The sequence below is a fragment of the Dendrobates tinctorius genome, unplaced genomic scaffold, assembly GCF_039654945.1.
Source record: "Dendrobates tinctorius isolate UK_male_01 unplaced genomic scaffold, ASM3965494v1 ptg000007l, whole genome shotgun sequence".
Lineage (NCBI taxonomy): Eukaryota > Metazoa > Chordata > Amphibia > Anura > Dendrobatidae > Dendrobates > Dendrobates tinctorius.
This window is the reverse complement of record NW_027361675.1, coordinates 40,914,807-40,939,218: the sequence shown is the minus strand read 5'-3', so window position 1 is coordinate 40,939,218 and position 24,412 is coordinate 40,914,807. Positions and strand designations below refer to the sequence as shown.

Here is a 24,412-nt window from a genome sequence, read left to right as displayed (position 1 = left end):
ATCTTCGTCTCTCTTGCACAAACCGTCCCCTCCTACTACCAGTCACGTCTGTCCATCAAGTCACCTTCCTCACACGTATTTCCCAGGGAGCAATGCACCTAGGATTCCACTGATTGAGCGCCTTTGCCGGCTGCCGCAGTGTTTTCTTTGACTGGTCGCCCTGAGGTCAGTGATGGTTTCGTGATGTTGGTCTACTAGGCATTGCTCCCACCTAGCCAGAATCCTACTCCACACTGATGAGGGGCAACACCCCAAAATAGCTGTCTGTGGATGGATACCTGGCCTTGGTATTTCCCTTGTCATATCTGTAAACTCGAAAAGAGCTGGATATTGACTAAAAGGGCCACTTAATATGGTGGTAATGGTGGTTTACGAAAGGAGCCACTCCTTGGCTGGGTCCTTCCCTGGAGGAAGATCTGGCTAGTCCCGTGTTTGAGACTCTTAAATGAGGCTCCACGGACTTTATTTGCGTATTCATATTTCCCAGGGAGCATTGCACCTAGGATTTCACTGATTGAGCGCCTTTGCCGGCTGCCGCAGTGTTTTCTTTGACTGGTCGCCCTGAGGTCAGTGATTGTTTCGTGATGTTGGTCAAACACTGATGTAGAAACTGACACTCTGACCAAACTCTGATGTAGAAACTGACACACTGACCAAACTCTGATGTAGAAACTGACACACTGACCAAACTCTGATGTAGAAACTGACACACTGACCAAACTCTGATGTAGAAACTGACACACTGACCAAACTCTGATGTAGAAACTGACACTCTGACCAAAGTCTGATGTAGAAACTGACACTCTGACCAAACTCTGATGTAGAAACTGACACTCTGACCAAACTCTGATGTAGAAACTGACACTCTGACCAAACACTGATGTAGAAACTGACACTCTGACCAAACACTGATGTAGAAACTTACACACTGACCAAACACTGATGTAGGAACTTACACACTGACCAAACACTGATGTAGGAACTGACACACTGACCAAACACTGATGTAGGAACTGACACTCTGACCAAACTCTGATGTAGAAACTGACACACTGACCAAACACTGATGTAGAAACTGACACTCTAGCCAATCTCTGATGTAGAAACTGACACACTGACCAAACACTGATGTAGAGACTGACACTCTGACCAAACACTGATGTAGAAACTGACACACTGACCAAACTCTGATGTAGAAACTGACACTCTGACCAAACACTGATGTAGAAACTAACACACTGACCAAACACTGATGTAGAAACTTACACACTGACCAAACACTGATGTAGAAACTGACACTCTGACCAAACTCTGATGTAGAAACTGACACTCTGACCAAACTCTGATGTAGAAACTGACACTCTGACCAAACTCTGATGTAGAAACTGACACTCTGACCAAACTCTGATGTAGAAACTGACACTCTGACCAAACTCTGATGTAGAAACTGACACTCTGACCAAACTCTGATGTAGAAACTGACACTCTGACCAAACTCTGATGTAGAAACTGACACTCTGACCAAACTCTGATGTAGAAACTGACACACTGACCAAACACTGATGTAGAAACTGACACTCTGACCAAACTATGATGTAGAAACTGACACTCTGACCAAACTATGATGTAGAAACTGACACTCTGACCAAACTATGATGTAGAAACTGACACTCTGACCAAACTATGATGTAGAAACTGACACTCTGACCAAACTATGATGTAGAAACTGACACTCTGACCAAACTATGATGGCAAAAACTGACACTCTGACCAAACACTGATGTAGAAACTGACACACTGACCAAACACTGATGTAGAAACTGACACTCTGACCAAACTCTGATGTAGAAACTGAAACTCTGACCAAACTCTGATGTAGAAACTGACACTCTGACCAAACTCTGATGTAGAAACTGACACACTGACCAAACTCTGAAGTAGAAACTGACACTGACCAAACTCTGATGTAGAAACTGACACTCTGACCAAACTCTGATGTAGAAACTGACACTCTGACCAAACTCTGATGTTGAAACTGACACACTGACCAAACTATGATGTAGAAACTGACACTCTGACCAAACTATGATGTAGAAACTGACACTCTGACCAAACTCTGATGTAGAAACTGACACTCTGACCAAACTATGATGTAGAAACTGACACTCTGACCAAACTATGATGGCAAAAACTGACACTCTGACCAAACACTGATGTAGAAACTGACACACTGACCAAACACTGATGTAGAAACTGACACTCTGACCAAACTATGATGTAGAAACTGACACTCTGACCAAACTCTGATGTAGAAACTGACACTCTGACCAAACTCTGATGTAGAAACTGACACTCTGACCAAACTCTGATGTAGAAACTGACACTCTGACCAAACTATGATGGCAAAAACTGACACTCTGACCAAACTCTGTTGTAGAAACTGACACTCTGACCAAACTCTGATGTAGAAACTGACACTCTGACCAAACTCTGATGTAGAAACTGACACTCTGACCAAACTCTGATGTAGAAACTGACACTCTGACCAAACTGATGTAGAAACTGACACTCTGACCAAACTCTGATGTAGAAACTGACACTCTGACCAAACTATGATGTAGAAACTGACACTCTGACCAAACTCTGATGTAGAAACTGACACTCTGACCAAACTCTGATGTAGAAACTGACACTCTGACCAAACTCTGATGTAGAAACTGACACTCTGACCAAACTATGATGTAGAAACTGACACTCTGACCAAACTATGATGTAGAAACTGACACTCTGACCAAACTATGATGTAGAAACTGACACTCTGACCAAACTATGATGTAGAAACTGACACTCTGACCAAACTATGATGTAGAAACTGACACTCTGACCAAACTATGATGTAGAAACTGACACTCTGACCAAACACTGATGGCAAAAACTGACACTCTGACCAAACACTGATGTAGAAACTGACACTCTGACCAAACACTGATGTAGAAACTGACACACTGACCAAACTCTGATATAGAAACTGACACACTGACCAAACTCTGATGTAGAAACTGACATTCTGACCAAACTCTGATGTAGAAACTAACACTCTGGCCAAACTATGATGTAGAAACTGACACTCTGACCAAACACTGATGGCAAAAACTGACACTCTGACCAAACACTGATGTAGAAACTGACACTCTGACCAAACTCTGATGTAGAAACTGACACTCTGACCAAACTCTGATGTAGAAACTGACACACTGACCAAACTCTGAAGTAGAAACTGACACTGACCAAACTCTGATGTAGAAACTGACACTCTGACCAAACTCTGATGTAGAAACTGACACTCTGACCAAACTCTGATGTAGAAACTGACACTCTGACCAAACTCTGATGTAGAAACTGACACACTGACCAAACTCTGAAGTAGAAACTGACACTGACCAAACTCTGATGTAGAAACTGACACTCTGACCAAACTCTGATGTAGAAACTGACTCTCTGACCAAACTCTGATGTAGAAACTGACACTCTGAACAAACTCTGATGTAGAAACTGACACACTGACCAAACACTGATGTAGAAACTGACACTCTGACCAAACTATGATGTAGAAACTGACACTCTGACCAAACTATGATGTAGAAACTGACACTCTGACCAAACTATGATGTAGAAACTGACACTCTGACCAAACTATGATGTAGAAACTGACACTCTGACCAAACTATGATGGCAAAAACTGACACTCTGACCAAACACTGATGTAGAAACTGACACTCTGACCAAACACTGATGTAGAAACTGACACTCTGACCAAACTCTGATGTAGAAACTGACACTCTGACCAAACTCTGATGTAGAAACTGACACTCTGACCAAACTCTGATGTAGAAACTGACACTCTGACCAAACTATGATGTAGAAACTGACACTCTGACCAAACTCTGATGTAGAAACTGACACTCTGACCAAACTATGATGTAGAAACTGACACTCTGACCAAACTATGATGTAGAAAGTGACACTCTGACCAAACTATGATGTAGAAAGTGACACTCTGACCAAACTCTGATGTAGAAACTGACACACTGACCAAACTCTGATGTAGAAACTGACACACTGACCAAACTCTGATGTAGAAATTGACACACTGACCAAACTCTGATGTAGAAACTGACACACTGACCAAACTCTGATGTAGAAACTGACACTCTGACCAAAGTCTGATGTAGAAACTGACACTCTGACCAAACTCTGATGTAGAAACTGACACTCTGACCAAACACTGATGTAGAAACTGACACTCTGACCAAACACTGATGTAGAAACTGACACTCTGACCAAACACTGATGTAGAAACTTACACACTGACCAAACACTGATGTAGGAACTTACACACTGACCAAACACTGATGTAGGAACTGACACACTGACCAAACACTGATGTAGGAACTGACACTCTGACCAAACTCTGATGTAGAAACTGACACACTGACCAAACACTGATGTAGAAACTGACACTCTAGCCAATCTCTGATGTAGAAACTGACACACTGACCAAACACTGATGTAGAGACTGACACTCTGACCAAACACTGATGTAGAAACTGACACACTGACCAAACTCTGATGTAGAAACTGACACTCTGACCAAACTCTGATGTAGAAACTGACACTCTGACCAAACTCTGATGTAGAAACTGACACTCTGACCAAACTCTGATGTAGAAACTGACACTCTGACCAAACTCTGATGTAGAAACTGACACTCTGACCAAACTATGATGTAGAAACTGACACTCTGACCAAACTATGATGTAGAAACTGACACTCTGACCAAACTCTGATGTAGAAACTGACACTCTGACCAAACTCTGATGTAGAAACTGACACTCTGACCAAAATATGATGTAGAAACTGACACTCTGACCAAACTCTGATGTAGAAACTGACACTCTGACCAAACTCTGATGTAGAAACTGACACTCTGACCAAACTCTGATGTAGAAACTGACACTCTGACCAAACTCTGATGTAGAAACTGACACTCTGACCAAACTCTGATGTAGAAACTGACACTCTGACCAAACTATGATGGCAAAAACTGACACTCTGACCAAACACTGATGTAGAAACTGACACACTGACCAAACACTGATGTAGAAACTGACACTCTGACCAAACTCTGATGTAGAAACTGACACTCTGACCAAACTCTGATGTAGAAACTGACACTCTGACCAAACTCTGATGTAGAAACTGACACTCTGACCAAACTCTGATGTAGAAACTGACACTCTGACCAAACTCTGATGTAGAAACTGACACTCTGACCAAACTCTGATGTAGAAACTGACACTCTGACCAAACTCTGATGTAGAAACTGACACTCTGACCAAACTCTGATGTAGAAACTGACACTCTGACCAAACTCTGATGTAGAAACTGACACTCTGACCAAACTATGATGTAGAAACTGACACTCTGACCAAACTATGATGTAGAAACTGACACTCTGACCAAACTATGATGTAGAAACTGACACTCTGACCAAACTCTGATGTAGAAACTGACACTCTGACCAAACTCTGATGTAGAAACTGACACTCTGACCAAACTATGATGTAGAAACTGACACTCTGACCAAACTATGATGTAGAAACTGACACTCTGACCAAACTATGATGTAGAAACTGACACTCTGACCAAACTATGATGTAGAAACTGACACTCTGACCAAACTATGATGTAGAAACTGACACTCTGACCAAACTATGATGTAGAAACTGACACTCTGACCAAACTATGATGTAGAAACTGACACTCTGACCAAACTCTGATGTTGAAACTGACACACTGACCAAACTATGATGTAGAAACTGACACTCTGACCAAACTATGATGTAGAAACTGACACTCTGACCAAACTATGATGTAGAAACTGACACTCTGACCAAACTCTGATGTAGAAACTGACACTCTGACCAAACTATGATGTAGAAACTGACACTCTGACCAAACTATGATGGCAAAAACTGACACTCTGACCAAACACTGATGTAGAAACTGACACACTGACCAAACACTGATGTAGAAACTGACACTCTGACCAAACTATGATGTAGAAACTGACACTCTGACCAAACTCTGATGTTGAAACTGACACACTGACCAAACTCTGAAGTAGAAACTGACACTCTGACCAAACTCTGATGTAGAAACTGACACTCTGACCAAACTCTGATGTAGAAACTGACACTCTGACCAAACTCTGATGTAGAAACTGACACACTGACCAAACTCTGAAGTAGAAACTGACACTGACCAAACTCTGATGTAGAAACTGACACTCTGACCAAACTCTGATGTAGAAACTGACTCTCTGACCAAACTCTGATGTAGAAACTGACACTCTGAACAAACTCTGATGTAGAAACTGACACACTGACCAAACACTGATGTAGAAACTGACACTCTGACCAAACTATGATGTAGAAACTGACACTCTGACCAAACTATGATGTAGAAACTGACACTCTGACCAAACTATGATGTAGAAACTGACACTCTGACCAAACTATGATGTAGAAACTGACACTCTGACCAAACTATGATGTAGAAACTGACACTCTGACCAAACTATGATGGCAAAAACTGACACTCTGACCAAACACTGATGTAGAAACTGACACACTGACCAAACACTGATGTAGAAACTGACACTCTGACCAAACTATGATGTAGAAACTGACACTCTGACCAAACTCTGATGTAGAAACTGACACACTGACCAAACTCTGAAGTAGAAACTGACACTCTGACCAAACTCTGATGTAGAAACTGACACTCTGACCAAACTCTGATGTAGAAACTGACACTCTGACCAAACTCTGATGTAGAAACTGACACTCTGACCAAACTCTGATGTAGAAACTGACACTCTGACCAAACTCTGATGTAGAAACTGACACACTGACCAAACTCTGAAGTAGAAACTGACACTGACCAAACTCTGATGTAGAAACTGACACTCTGACCAAACTCTGATGTAGAAACTGACTCTCTGACCAAACTCTGATGTAGAAACTGACACTCTGAACAAACTCTGATGTAGAAACTGACACACTGACCAAACACTGATGTAGAAACTGACACTCTGACCAAACTATGATGTAGAAACTGACACTCTGACCAAACTATGATGTAGAAACTGACACTCTGACCAAACTATGATGTAGAAACTGACACTCTGACCAAACTATGATGTAGAAACTGACACTCTGACCAAACTATGATGGCAAAAACTGACACTCTGACCAAACACTGATGTAGAAACTGACACTCTGACCAAACACTGATGTAGAAACTGACACTCTGACCAAACTCTGATGTAGAAACTGACACTCTGACCAAACTCTGATGTAGAAACTGACACTCTGACCAAACTCTGATGTAGAAACTGACACTCTGACCAAACTCTGATGTAGAAACTGACACTCTGACCAAACTATGATGTAGAAACTGACACTCTGACCAAACTATGATGTAGAAACTGACACTCTGACCAAACTATGATGTAGAAAGTGACACTCTGACCAAACTATGATGTAGAAACTGACACTCTGACCAAACACTGATGGCAAAAACTGACACTCTGACCAAACACTGATGTAGAAACTGACACACTGACCAAACACTGATGTAGAAACTGACACACTGACCAAACTCTGATGTAGAAACTGACATTCTGACCAAACTCTGATGTAGAAACTAACACTCTGACCAAACTATGATGTAGAAACTGACACTCTGACCAAACACTGATGGCAAAAACTGACACTCTGACCAAACACTGATGTAGAAACTGACACTCTGACCAAACACTGATGTAGAAACTGACACACTGACCAAACTCTGATGTAGAAACTGACATTCTGACCAAACTCTGATGTAGAAACTGACACTCTGACCAAACTATGATGTAGAAACTGACACTCTGACCAAACTATGATGTAGAAACTGACACACTTGAGTGAATGCTGCCATTCACTCCTGTTTTCTGCAGCATTCACAATATGCAGATGTATACACATGCGTACGTATATGTAAAGGTTGGCCAGGGCCATAGTCATGGCCGAGGACACCGGGGCACCTGAACCCTGGCCTCCCTTCACAGACACACTACACTGCTCTTGTAGTTTGCCTCTTCAATCCTGGCGCTGCTGAGGTTCACCCTCTTTCCATGGGGTCAACTTTGGCTTCTTGCGAATGAACAGAGACACAGTCCAGGTAAAACTCAAAATGCAAAACTTTACTTTCAGATCTTCGCAGCACATCCAGATACATTCCATCATCTACATAAGTTTCCTTGTTACACGATACTATATCTTTCCCTCCTCCTCTCTCCCTATCACATGGCTTGAGATCAGGTCGTACCGCACTGTTCATTTTCCCGCCATCCTCGTTGTGTAGGCTTGCAGTATACAAGGGGTCCCTCATCCGTTTTGCACCGGCACAAAGGGAGTCCACCCATGCTAGCAATCTCCACATACTGAGTGATCCGCCCGTCTGCTCTGCCGTGTCCTGTACTGCAGTCTTCTTTACTGGGAAACTCTGTCTCCTGCTTCTGAGGAACTAAATCTCCTCTCACCTCAGCTGTCACTTCAGTAGTTGGCACACTGTCTCTGGATGGCTGGGCCCTTCCTTCAATGTTACGGGGTGTTGGGCAGCTTAGGCATATTGCCCACCTGAGCACTGTGGGATTCTCGCCCCCTGACTGGACTAAAACAGGAACTCCTGCTACCTTACTCCCCAGCTAACCCCTCCTATGTTAACTATTTACAGGGTGACTAGACTAAAGACTCTGTACCCCCATCTAGTGGCCAAACTGTACACTGCACTATCCCTATTATATACATCATGCATCAAAATTATAACATTACACTAAACATTATATATACATATTAAAGCAGCATTAATACATACACTTGTCACATATGACATTAAACAATACACAGTACTTAAAGGGTTGGGGGAACACATCATCTTTTGTAACCCCTTACATATAAACACCGCTTTGAGGCAGGCATCCTACACCGATTTTAATCTTGAGCAGCTTACTTCCAGGTATAAAGTTTTCTTCTTCCCCATACATCCCAATTTCCTCCAGGCAGTGCCGTTTCAGGACCTGCAGCATGGTACGCATTTCCAGTACAATGATGGCCACAGTAATGGAAAATAAACATACCCCACATTCCTTTTTCAAATAATTTTATTAACATTTTTATCATAACAATGTTACATGGTAAATGGTAAAAGGTAAAGGAATAAGGTCAGATTTAGTATGTATAAGTCGATATACACGCTTAAGGGAACAATACATTGGGAAATATGAGGAAGGGAAAAGGAAAGGGCAGTACACTTAACAGTAGTATTTATAAACCTGTAAATGCATTTAATGATTACAGTAGTTTATTAGAGACAGTTTGAATTTTTAGTATGTTGTTGAGGGAAGATGTTTCTGATACCTTCTCGGGAGCATACCCCACATTCCTATACCATAAGAAATACAAACCCTAGTATGAACCTCGCCTAACCGGTTTCCAGTAGTGAATTATGTATTTGTTCATGCATTTGTATAGATTCAGCTGATGCCTCCAATGATAGAGAACAGAAAACGACCCGCACTTTCATCTAATATGGCGTCTTGTTGTTTTTTCCAGGAAGCTTGGAATCACGTTCTTAAGTGCAAAACAAATATGAGGCCAAACAGAGGATTTGTCCAGCAGCTGTCCGAATGGGAGAAGATCACTCTAGGACGGCAGCTTACGGACGTGTCCGATCCCAAGTTCTAACTGTTCAGTTGTCGCAGGAATTGCTATTCTCCAAAAGATCTATGGTGCCAATGTACAGTTTACATGGTGATGCACATACATTGTGTGACAGGAATGAAGGCCAGTGTATAAATGGGATGGAACGTAAAGCAATGTTTGTTTTTGAATTCTTAAAGGGGTTGGCCACTTTTTTATTTAACCCCTTAACGACCAGGGGTATTTTTGGTTTTGCATTTTCATTTTTCCCTCCCCTTCTTTCCAGAGCCATAACTTTTTTTATTTTTCCGTCTATATGGCCATGTGAGGGCTTATTTTTTGCGGGACGAGTTGTACTTTTAAATGACACCATTGGTTTTACCATGTCGTGTACTCGAAAACGGGAAAAAAATTCCAAGTGCGGTAAAATTGCAAAAAAAAAGTGCAATCCCACACTTGTTTTTTGCTTGGCTTTTTTGCTAGCTTCACTAGATGCTAAATCTGACCTGCCATTATGATTCTCCATGTCATTACGAGTTCATAGACACCAAACATGTCTATGCTCTCTTTTATCTAAGTGGTGAAACAAAAATTCCAAAGTTTGCGGAAAAAAAAAAAAATTTGCGCAATTTTCCGAGACCCGTAGCGTCTCCATTTTTCATGATCTGGGGTCGGGTGAGGGCTTATTTTTTCCGTGCCGGGCTAACGTTTTTAATGATACCACTTTTGTGCAGATACGTTCTTTTGATCGCCCGTTATTGCATTTTAATGCAATGTCTTGGAGACCAAAAAAACGTAATTCTGGCGTTTTGAATTTTTTTCTCGCTACGCCGTTTAGCGATCGGGTTAATGCTTTTTTTATTGATAGATCAGGCGATTCTGAACACTGCGATACCTAATATGTGTATGTGGGATTTCTTTTTTACGGTTTTATATTGATTGGGGCGAAAGGGGGGTGATTTGAACTTTTAGTTTTTTTTTTACTTTTGGCATGCTTCAATAGCCTCCATAGGAGGCTAGAAGCATGCGCAACCCGATCGGCTCTGCTACATATAGGTGATGAGCAGATCGCCCATATGTAGCAGATTTACTGCTGTGCTTTCAGCGCCAACCACCGGGCGGCGCTGAAAGCCATATGCCTGGAACAACCATAGAGGTCTCATAGAGACCTCTGGTTGTCCAGGCAACATGACGCTGACCCCCGATCACGTGACGGGGTCGGCGATGATGTCATTTCCGGCCCGGCGGCCGGAAATGCTATTTAAATGCCCGCTGTCAGCGTTTGACAGCGGGATTTAACTAGTAATAGGCGCGGGCGGATGGCGATTCCGCTCGCGCCTATTGCGGGCACATGTCAGCTGTTCATAACAGCTGACATGTCCCGACTTTGATGCGGGCTCAGCGCCGGAGCCCACCTCAAAGCAGGGGAGATGTCTGATGACAGACTGCGTCCATCATTGGACATTAAGGGGTTAAACAAAAGTTGGGGTTTTGATTTTGTGGTACATACCGATCCAGTATATAAGTATTACAGCTTCTTTGTATCCTGCATCGCCGTCTGCTTGTTAGTGGCATCTTCCACTTTCCAGCTTTCCCATAGTCAAAATGGCTAGTTATGGAGGATCATGTGACCAGTCCTGTCCTATTTTGGATCAGACTTCCCTATTAAACTCAATGGAAGCTGTCATCAGGTTATGCCATCTAATTTGAGATCAGCATGATGTAGGGACAGAGACCCTGATTCCACAGATGTCACTTTCTGGGCTGTTTCTGTAGCTTTAATAAAATTACAGTTTCATTACAGCAGGAGATTATCACTAGAGGACTAATAAACTTGCTGCCATGTAGTCCTCCTTATTCATGTGCTCTGTATAACCCTGCCTCCAACACTAATTGGCAGCTTTCTGCCTATGCACGTCACGCCGCCATAGAAAACTCACCCGGCCTCCGCTCCCGCGCCGCAGCCCTCCGCCATCTACGGTGGTCCCTTCTGACAGGTCCGCGGCCGACGGCGTCTCTGCATGCAATGTGCATGCGCCATAGGCCGTGCCTCCCTCCTGTCACTTATGCTCCGGCAATGCCCTGACCCGGAAGCACCACTGGCCCAATGGCAGTTCAGACAGGGGCATATCAGGCCATCCTCCTTTGAGGGAGGTGCCTGATCGTTGTGTTTGCTAGCACACTAGGTCCTGCTTCCTCGTGTTCCTGCCGCAGTCTCACAGTCCTGTACTCCGTGGTTCCTGCCACAGTCTCACAGTCCTGTACTCCGTGGTTCCTGCCACAGTCTCACAGTCCTGTACTCCCGTGTTCCTGTTTCGTCCTCCTATCTATTCTCCAGCCCTGCAGTCCTACTCCAGTCCTACCTCCCGTGTTCCTGCTTCGTCCTGCTATCTATGCGCCAGTCCTGCCTCCCGTGTTCCTGCTCCGTCCTGCTATCTATGCTCCAGCCTTGCAGTCCTACTCCAGTCCTGCCTCCCGTGTTCCTGCTCCGTCCTGCTATCTATGCTCCAGCCCTGCAGTCCTACTCCAGTCCTGCCTCCCGTGTTCCTGCTCCGTCCTGCTATGCTCCAGCCCTGCAGTCCTACTCCAGTCCTACCTCCCGTGTTCCTGCTTCGTCCTGCTATTTATGCGCCAGTCCTGCCTCCCGTGTTCCTGCTATCTATGCTCCAGCCCTGCAGTCCTACTCCAGTCCTGCCTCCCGTGTTCCTGCTCCGTCCTGCTATCTATTCTCCAGCCCTGCAGTCCTACTCCAGTCCTGCTCCGTCCTGCTATCTATTCTCCAGCCCTGCAGTCCTACTCCAGTCCTGCCTCCCGTGTTCCTGCTCCGTCCTGCTATCTAAGCTCCAGCCCTGCAGTCCTACCCCAGTCCTGCCTCCCGTGTTCCTGCTCCGTCCTGCTGTCTAGGCTCCAGTCCCACTCCGGTCCTGTCTCCAGTTATCCTGCTCCGTCCTGCTGTCTATACGCCAGTCCCGCAACCCCACTCTGGTCCTATCTCCTACAGTCTTGTGCTCCTACTCCAGTCCATTCTGAGCCGCCCCTCTCGGTACCAGCTATCGTGGAACCCGAACCCCTGGGCCTGCTCCTAACGATCCCTGTATAGGGGTCGGCTCCACCTGGAAGCGTGACCGGGGCCCCTCGGTGCCATGATCCAGAGGGTCCACTCCTGGAGATTATCCTCGCCCGACCAGCCGTGGTAACAGCACAGTGTACACAAAGCTGTCAATCAGTGTTTTGGGTTGGGTTATACAGGGATGAACATTCAGAGAACTGCTAGATCTGAAGTAGATTTAATAGAGATTTATGAAAAAACAAGCAGCCCAGTAAGGGACACTGGAATCAGGGTCTATGCCCAAACATTACTTTTTTTTTTTTAAATTCGTTTATTAAACCACAGGCAGTTTTACAACACACACATATAGTACAAGGTGTTAAGCTTGATACAAAACATACATATGTCCAGACAGCATGAAGACGCGTGGCAAAATAAGTACATCAATTGTGTGTAGATAAAGCAAACATAATATCAATTGAATCACAGTAGTGTTGTGTTAATGTACCAGTAATAAAACCTGCCTGGCTTCTAAACCCTACCTACATCTACCAAAACATAAACTATCCCGCAGCCTACTTCTATATAATGATCAGTTTACTGTGCTACATCTCCGTTCTGCAAAGTGAAGTGAGAGGAGTTCCACCTCTCCCAAATCTTTTTAAATTTACCCGGGCACCCTCTATTCTGATACAGCGTACGTCATATGGGATAATCGAATTTACCAGAGTGAGCCAGGACCCAAGAGAAGGAGGTGAATTCCCCATCCACCGTAATGCTAGTATCTTCCGTGCCATGAACAGTGTTTCCCGTAGAAAAATCCCAACATAATGACCCCACGTCTCCTCATCCCACACTCCAAACACACAGATCAGTGGCTCAAGGGGAACAGGGGTCTATACCAAGGATGTTAATAATAACATCACCTCCCTCCAGTATTGCACAACAACAGGACAGCACCAGATCATATGAATAAAGTCTGCATCTATTGAATGACATCTCAAACATTCCGATGACGGGTATCGGCCCATCTTAAAGAGTCGAGCCGGAGTCAAATATGACTGATTAATAATATATAACTGTATCATCCTGTTGTTGGCAGACGGAGATACCCATATTGGCGTCTCCAGGATTTCTTCCCATTCCTCACCCTGTACATCCGGGATGAGCCTTTCCCATTTCTTCTTAACGGAATCTAGGGCACATTCTGTCCCCACTGACAACAGATATGTATATAGAGAGGAGACGAGACCCTGAGGGCCCTGAGATTTGAGAATCCCTATCAGGGGTAGAGACAAGATGGCATTATCTATACCCATACATCTCACGTGCGCTTGAATGGCTGATCTTAGTTGCAAATAACGGAAAAACTGGGATCTTGGAACATTGCGATTAACCTGTAATTGCTCAAAGGACACCAAAGTTCCACGATCGTATAGATCACCTATCGCAGAGACACTGTACTGAACCCAGAATTCGGCGGATGGATGTTCACGTAGCACCGGGAGGTAGTCATTATTCCACAGAGGCATTTCAGCTATAATATCCCCAAATCTAACCACCCCCTTAATCTGTCTCCATATCGATCTTGCCAGACGAAGCAGAGGTAACAGTCCCGAGACATTTGTCTTCCTCATTTCTAAAAAACCCAGTGGGCAACTAGTCCCTGCAGCATTAACAAGATGACTCTCAGAATTCGGAAGATGACCTCCAGGCATCCATGTGCTTATGGCCTTGGCATGTCCAGCTAGATAATATAAAAAGAAATAGGGTAATGCTGCCCCCCCTCCCCTCTTGGGCCTTTGTAAAGTGGTTAAGTTTAGGCCTGGCTTTCCCCCAAATAAAGGATGTGATGTGGGAATTTAGATTAGCGAAAAAGGATTTGGGTACCACCACCGCACTATGTTGAAGAAAGTAGCTAAGCTTGGGGAGTAATTTCATCTTAATTAAATTAATACGTCCGGCTACAGACAGTAGAAGTTTACCCCAAATCGCGAATTTACCTTTGACCATCTCCAGCAATGGTTGTATATTGAGTTGTAGATCAAATTGACTACCCTTAGAGATATAAACCCCCAAATATTTAAAACTAGTTACAATGGGTAATAAGGAGAGAGTCTCAAGTCGTGGCATTGGAGCATGGGAAAGAGGCATCAAAGCAGATTTCTCCCAATTTATGTATAGGCCAGAATATTTACTAAATTTATTTATGGTAGTGATCACTCTTGTTAGGGTCTTCTCTGCTTTGTCCATAAATACCACCATATCGTCAGCATAGAGGCCTATGGTATCTGTCCGACCTGCTACTTCCACACCAGCAATGTCAGGGGAGGATCTTATACGAATTGCCAGTGCCTCAATAGCAAGAGCAAAAAGGGCCGGGGAAAGGGGACACCCCTGACGAGTTCCCCTATGCAGTGAAAATGATTCAGATATGGAGCTATTTACGATGACCCGGGCCTTGGGCTTCATGTATAAAACACTGACCCATTTTTGGAATCTATCACCAAATCCGTATCTCTGCAAACATGCACGGAGAAAAGGCCATTCAAGCGAGTCAAAGGCCTTGGCCGCATCCAACGATGCCAATGCCCATTCATTATCCGGTACCAGAGAGCTATATTGGACCACTGACTGGACACGTCTGATATTTATGGAAGTGCTCTTACCCAGCATAAAACCTGTCTGATCAGGGTGTACAAGATCTAATATAACTGAATTTACTCTCTTGGCCAGAATTTTTGTAAAAATTTTATAATCTACATTTACTAATGATATAGGCCTGTAAGATCCACAATCTAAAGGGTCCTTCCCCTCCCAAACATTACTTTACTCTCAGATGGGATAGCAAAAACCTGGTGACAGATTCACTTTATACCTTTCTCGACCTGTGCCGTATAGGTACGTCATAGGTCGCCTCCCCCTCTTTGATGCCGGCTCCGGCACGGAGCCCACGTTTTCAGACACATGAGAGCTGAACTGATCAGCTGTCATGTGCCCCTAACAGCCATGGGCGGAATCATGATGCACCCCCAGCTGTCAACATGTTAAATGCTGCTGTCAATCTCTGGCAGCGTCATTTAACATGAGCCGACGGAAGCGCGTCATTAGCGCCGCCCATTGACGCCCCTGTCACATGATCATGAGGCGCTGATGGGTTGGCATGACAACACGGTGTTACAGGAGATCCTTGTGGTTGCTAGCATTCATAGCAGATGATCAATTCTGCTACACAGAGCAGGACTGAAGTCCCACTACTCTGTGTAGCACAAGTGATCAGACAATCGCAGCTTCATTGAAGCAGGGAAAAAGTATAAAAAAAAATTTTTTTTAATATTAAACTAAAAAAATATAAAAGTTCAATTCCACCCCCCTTTTTGCCCCATTCAAAATAAAAAAAAAATAAATAAATACACATTGCTTTCAGAAATGCCCGAGCCATCAAAATATAAAAAGAATTAATAAATGGCGTAATGAGAAAAAAGATCAAAACACCAGAATTACGGGGGGGGGGTTTTGGTATCCACAACACTGCAATAAAAGGCAATCAAAACATCGTAACTACTGTAAAATGATATCAAAAAAATCGTCTGCACGGCGCCAACAAACTGGTATCTACAAACTCAATGACCTGGAGAATCATATTGGCAGGTCAGTTTTAGCATTTAGTGAACATGGTAAAAAAGAAAAACAGTTGTGTAATTGCACTTTTTTTTGCAATTTCAGCGCACTTGGATTTGGTTTCTCATTTTCTAGTACACGACATGGTAAAATCAATGGTTTTGTTCAAAAGTACAACTGGTCCCGCAAAAAACAAGCCCTCACATGGCCACATGGATGGAAACATAAAAAAAATTATGTCTCTGGTAAGAAGGGGAGGAAAAAACGAAAAAAAACAAAACGGAAAATCCCAAGATCATGAAGGCATTAAAGAAAAAAAAGATACTGATGCCATCATCATTATGGCATCAGTTCTTTTATGGATCCAATCATTAATATGTGATTATTTTTTAAATGTTGTATAAAAATGGATACTATGCATATGTCATACAGATTTAAGAAAAAAAAATGGACATATGAACAGCATATGAGTGAAAAAATGTTTTTTTTTATGGATGCAAACTTGATGTTGTTTGTGCACTTGTCTGAATCATCACACTCTTGATCCTTCCCAAAATATGGCTGTTTGCATGAGCCCTTGGGTACGTGCACACTGATTTTTTTCTTTTTAAAGGGAATCTGTCACCAGTTTTTTGGCCTATCAACAAAAAATATCATCTAATAGAGTGTGAGCTATACATTCCCCAACTACTTGTGAAACCCCCTGACTCCCCCATAAAAAACCTTTTATATTGCTGCTGCGCTGTATATAAATATCCTCGGTCCGATGGGCGTTGGTTCTGGTCCATCTCTCCACCCCAAATCGGCGTGCTGTACGCATTCCAATCTGGGAATAGCAATGTTCCGTACAGGTCCCGCGCGTGCGCATTCAAATTGCCTCCTGCGCGTGGATTAGGGCGCATGCGCCGGTGAACTATGTCCCGGAATTATTTCGCTGTGTTTCGGGACATAGTTCACCAGCGCATGCGCAGTAATGCTTTTCGGCTGTGCTCGCAGTTTGGCAAAACATACTGCGCACAAGCGGGACCTGTACAGATCAACACTATTCACAGAACGGAATGTATACAGCACGCCGAGGAGGGGTGGAGAGAGGGACCAGAACCAATGCCCATCGGACCGGACCGAGGATATTTACATACAGCGCGGGAGCAATATAAAAGGTTTTTATGGGGGAGTCAGGGGGTTTCACAAGTAGTTGGGGAATGTATAGCTCACACTCTATTAGATGATATTTGTAGTTGATAGGCCAAAAATCAGATTTCTAGTGGAAATCGCTTCAGGAAATGCTTCCTTTTCAGATGTTTTTCATTTGATGAAGCGGTTTTAAAGAATTTTTTTTAAGTGTTATTGCCTTGTTTGGAGCAATGTCCATCAGGAGATTGTTCAGAGGAATGACCTGCACCCCCTCCAGGCTGTAAGAAAACCGGTGAGATCACTGAACATATGAACAGCAAAGTGGTTTTACAATCAAAAGGAATAAGAAGAGTCTTTCAATCTGTATTCCAAAATTACTCTGGCCCCGATTCATCTAGCCTGGTGTTGGAGCCAGACGCTGCTGATCTTTAGGTGGTGCACACCTAATGATCAGGGGTATCTGAAGAGTGGACTGGAGTAAGATTTCTGGCATAAGGAACGTAATAGCTCGTCATGAATTCAAAGATCGATTATCGCCGCGTCCTGTCCAGCCAATAAAAACATATGTGCCTGAAGATTTTCTGCATCACATCCAAGTCTGTACAGAAATTGTCCAAAAATAAGCCAATGTTTACAGCAAGACACATGTTGCAGAATTCAAAAAAAGGACCGCAGGTCAGTTTATGCTGCAGAAAATTAGAGATCTGCAGAGTGGATACGAGATTTATAGAAACCCATCCACTTTGCCGGATCTATAATACACTGCTTGCTTTTGCGCATGAAAATACGCAGTGGAGAAAATTTACGAAAAACTCATGGTGGGAAATTATCCTATGAGATATGGAGAATTCAGATTATTTTTATGCAGTTTTTAAAGTGAAAGACAAAAAACACTTGTAATGAGACTTTTTTTTTTTTTTTAAATCTAATATTCACTTTGGCTTCAAAAACCTAAAATGTGGAAGTATAATCTTTAAGGCTATGTGCACACGCTGCGGATTTGTATCTGCGGATCCACAGGTAAAACCGCAGCTAAAATGACCTGCGGTTTTCCCCTGTGGTTTGACACCTGGACAATGGAATAGGTGGTAAACCGCAGCGGAATCCACAGAAAGAAGTGACATATCATTTATTTCTGTGGATTCAAAACCGCAGCGTGTGCACAGCAGAATGTAAATCCCATAGGATAACATGCTACTGTACACTGTATGCAGAACTGCTGCAGATCCGCAGCAAAAACCGCAGCGTGTGCACATAGCCTTAGGCTGTTCATAAATTGAATTTTTGAATGCAATTTTAAGCTGTGTTTTCCAAGACCAGCAAAATCTCTGAGATTTCAGAAATCTCATGCCCGCACATTGGCTTTTTTTCCTGACCGATTTGGAAAACTGCAGCGAGACCCTTCTTTCAGCGTTTTTTTCACCCATAGAAAGATATAAGTGAAAAATTGCAGGTATCCCGTTTTGCTGAGTTTTTGGTGTCACAACCGGAATCTGTGCAGAATCTGCATATTTTTGCAGAATCCGCAGGTCAAAATCCACGTTTTTTTTATGCGGAATTGGCCTGCGTTTTTACACCTGCGGCCGCACGCTCTGATCCAAGTACTAAGATGCGAGACTCGGCCGTGTTCCTCGCATGTGTGATCCCGGCCTTGACTAGTAAAACAGTAGCACACAGACTAATTAGTGACACATCTCTAAAATCAGTGTCTCAGCCGCTTCCTTATCCTGCCCTCAGATTACACAGCCCAAATCTGCTGACGGATTCCCTTTAATTATTCAGATGTGCCAAGAAATGGGGCTGACCATCCGCATGTAATTTTGCAGCATTTCTATTTTACTGCTGTTATATTTAGTTTCAGAGTAAACAGAAAGCCCAGAACTGGGGAACACAAGGTACTACTCGGCCTTACACTACTGGGACCGAGCTGCACCAGTCCAAGATAAGGGACTCGCACAGAACTGGGCCTGTCCTGACACAAAGCCCTCATTCCCCGGCAGGAGGCAGCAGTGGGCGTGCTGCCCTGTATGGCGCAGATGTCCCATGCAGAACTGGTCATTTTGAGTACATGAATAATTCATCATACATGAAAATCGAATAGCTAACTAATAACTAATAGCTAACTGCAGACTAACTTGAGTCCAGTCTGCAGTAGACAACGAGGTGGCTCAGTGGACAGCCTTGCAGCGCTGGGTTCCTGGGTTCGAATCCCACCAAGGACAACATCTGCAGGGAGTTTGTATGTTCTCCCTGTGTTTGCGTGGGTTTCCTCCGGGTACTCCGGTTTCCTCCCACAGACATACTGATATAGGGAATCTAGATTGTGAGCCCCATCGGGGACAGCAATGATAATGTCTGTAAAGTGCTGTGGAATTAATGGCGCTCTATAAGTGGGTAAAATACCTTTAAGCAAATAGTATTTTAGAAACTTCCATCTAATTCTACATATTGGCTCTCATAACCGCCCCTTCTTATAGAAGCCCTACTGTCACCTGTCAGATCCTACTCTGACCCGCCATCTAACCCTGACACAGTCCATTCCCCTGCGACACTGCATCGTCCGCTGCTGGCTCTAGCAATGGTTAATGTGGGATATCGATGTTCACTCTATGTCTACACCGTCATACCTCACCGTCCCTTCTGGAAAGGAGAAACATATTCAGTAGGAAAGGATTGCCTAAACACGGAAACTATGGCGATAGAACGACACCGTCGCACTCACCTGCACGTATAGCTAAGGTTTCTACGGATACTTCTTTTCAAGCAGCTCTTGCAGCCATCGCAGGTGAAGACCCCATAACGCTTGCCGCTGGACTTGTCACCACATACAACACAATCCACCTGGATGCCAGGTCGCTCGTCATCGCCCTGCTCGGGGTCACTCATCCCTCCAGGCGGGGAGGCCTCATCCTCCTCGGAGTTTCTGGGGTAACCTTTCCCCATCCCATTAGTGTCTCCATTGGGGTCTCCTCAGCCCCCATGGCCATAACAGCACCAAAAGTTGGGGAAAGAGCAGAACCCAAAGCTGAGCGCTCTCTAGGCAGCTGATGGGGCATTATGGGGCGGCCAGGCTGGTGGCTGGCCACGGGGACAGTGTGAGGGGCTGGAGGTCAGGCTTCGGGGCCAGCACGGGCTGCCTGGGACACACAAACAGGACAGACCGGTCGAGTGAGAGCGAACAGGATGGAATGAGATCCAGCTGCCCCGAGGGCTGCTGTAGCTGTGACAGCCCAGCTATGGCGCGTCAGTAGGGGGCTCTCACTGGGCACAAGTTGGAGACGCCGGCAGCAGGGAGCCACGTACCCCGGATGTGCCGTGTACAATGTGCTTGGTACACTGTAGTTCAGGGCTGAGTGCACGATCCTGCAGCGACCAGAGCCCGGAGAGTGTGAGGGCCCCCTGGGGGGAGGGTAGATGCTAGAGAATACAGGCTGCTTGCAGGTTATGACTTCACTTCCCGGGCGTATTCATCTACTGTTAGGGGCGTGTCTAGGGGCGTGTCCTTTATTCAGCGCGCCAGGGAAGCAGCCGCAGCCACGCACCAACCCAGGCACCGGAGACCCACACACCAACCCAGGCACCGGAGACCCCCAGGAACCAGAGACCCACACTCCATGGACCCTAGGCACCAGTGATCTAGGCACCGGAGACCCAGGCCTCATAGATACAGAGACACGTTAGTAGCCTGCAGGCATGCAGTTGTGTGATGATGATGATGTGAGGCTGCACGCTAGAGGGTTTTGGAAGCTGCACGGTGGAGGCTCGGATGATGATGGGAGGCTGCACGGTGGAGGCTCGGAGGATGATGATGGGAGGCTGCACAGTTGGGGCTGGGATGATGATGATGGGAGGCTGCACAGTGGAGGCTGGGATGATGATGGGAGGCTGCACAGTGGAGGCTGGGATGATGATGATGGGAGGCTGCACAGTGGAGGCTCGGATGATGATGATGGGAGGCTGCACAGTGGAGGCTGGGATGATTTTGATGGGAGGCTGCACAGTGGAGGCTGGGATGATTTTGATGGGAGGCTGCACGGTGGAGGTGGGATGATTTTGATGGGAGGCTGCACGGTGGAGGCTGGGATGATTTTGATGGGAGGCTGGGATGATGATGATGATGGGAGGCTGCACAGTGGAGGCTGGGATGATTTTGATGGGAGGCTGCACGGTGGAGGTGGGATGATTTTGATGGGAGGCTGCACGGTGGAGGCTGGGATGATTTTGATGGGAGGCTGCACGGTGGAGGCTGGGATGATTTTGATGGGAGGCTGCACGGTGGAGGCTGGGATGATTTTGATGGGAGGCTGCACGGTGGAGGCTCGGATGATGATGATGGGAGGCTGGGATGATGATGATGGGAGGCTGCACAGTGGAGGCTGGGATGATTTTGATGGGAGGCTGCACGGTGGAGGTGGGATGATTTTGATGGGAGGCTGCACGGTGGAGGCTGGGATGATTTTGATGGGAGGCTGCACGGTGGAGGCTGGGATGATTTTGATGGGAGGCTGCACGGTGGAGGCTGGGATGATTTTGATGGGAGGCTGCACGGTGGAGGCTGGGATGATTTTGATGAGAGGCTGCACGGTGGAGGCTGGGATGATTTTGATGAGAGGCTGCACGGTGGAGGCTGGGATGATTTTGATGGGAGGCTGCACGGTGGAGGCTGGGATGATTTTGATGGGAGGCTGTGCACGGTGGAGGCTGGGATGATTTTGATGGGAGGCTGTGCACGGTGGAAGCTGGGATTATTTTGATGGGAGGCTGTGCACGGTGGAAGCTGGGATTATTTTGATGGGAGGCTGTGCACGGTGGAAGCTGGGATTATTTTGATGGGAGGCTGTGCACGGTGGAGGCTGGGATGATTTTGATGGGAGGCTGCACGGTGGAGGCTGGGATGATTTTGATGGGAGGCTGCACGGTGGAGGCAGGGATGATTTTGATGGGACGCTGCACGGTGGAGGCTGGGATGATGATGATGACAGGAGGCTGCACGGTGGAGGCTGGGATGATGATGATAGGAGGCTGCACGGTGGAGGCTGGGATGATAATGGGAGGCTGCAGTTGTGTGATGATGATGTGAGGCTGCACGCTAGAGGGTTTTGGAGGCTGCACGGTGGAGGCTCGGATGATGATGATGGGAGGCTGCATGGTGGAGGCTGGGATGATGATGTTGATGGGAGGCTGCACGGTGGAGGCTGGGATGATGATGATGGGAGGCTGCACAGTGGAGGCCGGGATGATGACGATGGGAGGCTGCACAGTGGAGGCCGGGATGATGATGATGGGAGGCTGCACAGTAGAGGCTATGATGATGATGATGGGAGGCTGCACAGTTGGGGCTGGGATGATGATGATGGGAGGCTGCACGGTGGAGGCTCGGAGGATGATGATGGGAGGCTGGGATGATAATGGGAGGCTGCAGTTGTGTGATCATGATGATGTGAGGCTGCACGCTAGAGGGTTTTGGAGGCTGCACGGTGGAGGCTCGAATGATGATGATGGGAGGCTGCATGGTGGAGGCTGGGATGATGATGGGAGGCTGCACGGTGGAGGCTGGGATGATGATGATGATGGGAGGCTGCACAGTGGCGGCCGGGATGATGATGATGGGAGGCTGCACAGTGGAGGCCGGGATGATGATGATGGGAGGCTGCACAGTGGTGGAGGTGATGATGATGATGGGAGGCTGCAGTTGGGGCTGGGATGATGATGATGGGAGGCTGCACGGTGGAGGCTCGGAGGATGATGATGGGAGGCTGGGATGATGATGATGGGAGGCTGCACGGTGGAGCCTGGGATGATAATGGGAGGCTGCAGTTGTATGATGATGTGAGGCTGCACGCTAGAGGGTTTTGGAGGCTGCACGGTGGAGGCTGGGATGATGATGATCATGATGGGAGGCTGCAAGGTGGACGCTGGGATGATGATGATCATGATGGGAGGCTGCACGGTGGAGGCCGGGATGATGATGGGAGGCTGCAGTTGTGTGATGATGATGATGTGAGGCTGCACGCTAGCGGGTTTTCGAGGCTGAACGGTGGAGGCTCGGATGATGATGATGATGGGAGGCTGCACAGTGGAGGCTGGGATGATGATGGGAGGCTGGGATGATGATCATGATGGGAGGCTGCACAGTGGAGGCTGGAATGATGATGGGAGGCTGCAGTTGTGTGATGATGATGATGATGTGAGGCTGCATGCTAGAGGGTTTTGGAGGCTGCACGGTGGAGGCTCGGATGATGATGATGGGAGGCTGCACGGTGGAGGCTCGGATGATGATGATGGGAGGCTGCACGGTGGAGGCTCGGAGGATGATGATGGGAGGCTGCACGGTGGAGGCTCGGAGGATGATGATGGGAGGCTGCACGGTGGAGGCTCGGAGGATGATGATGGGAGGCTGCACAGTGGAGGCTGGGATGATGGGAGGATGCAGTTGTGTGATGATGATGTGAGGTTGCACGCGAGAGGGTTTTGGAGGCTGCATGGTGGAGGCTCGGATGATGATGATGGGAGGCTGCACGGTGGAGGCTCGGATGATGATGATGGGAGGCTGCACGGTGGAGGCTCGGATGATGATGATGGGAGGCTGCACAGTTGGGGCTGGGATGATGATGATGTGAGGCTGCACGGTGGAGGCTGGGATGATTTTGATGGGAGGCTGCACGGTGGAGGCTGGGATGATTTTGATGGGAGGCTGCACGGTGGAGGCTGGGATGATTTTGATGGGAGGCTGCACGGTGGAGGCTGGGATGATTTTGATGGGAGGCTGCACGGTGGAGGCTGGGATGATTTTGATGGG

The 24,412-nt window shown here is 46.1% G+C and overlaps 1 protein-coding gene across 1 annotated transcript in view; it reads left to right on the top strand.

Moving 5' to 3' along the window:
• Positions 1-16,610, top strand: part of STYXL1 (serine/threonine/tyrosine interacting like 1) — a 45,192-nt gene extending 28,582 nt beyond the window's left edge. The window contains exon 9 of the mRNA XM_073573833.1: positions 9,723-16,610. Within this exon, the coding sequence (XP_073429934.1) occupies positions 9,723-9,854 (132 nt within the window). The 3' untranslated portion in view covers positions 9,855-16,610. The remainder of the gene's footprint in view (positions 1-9,722) is intronic.
• The last annotated feature ends 7,802 nt before the right edge of the window (positions 16,611-24,412 follow it).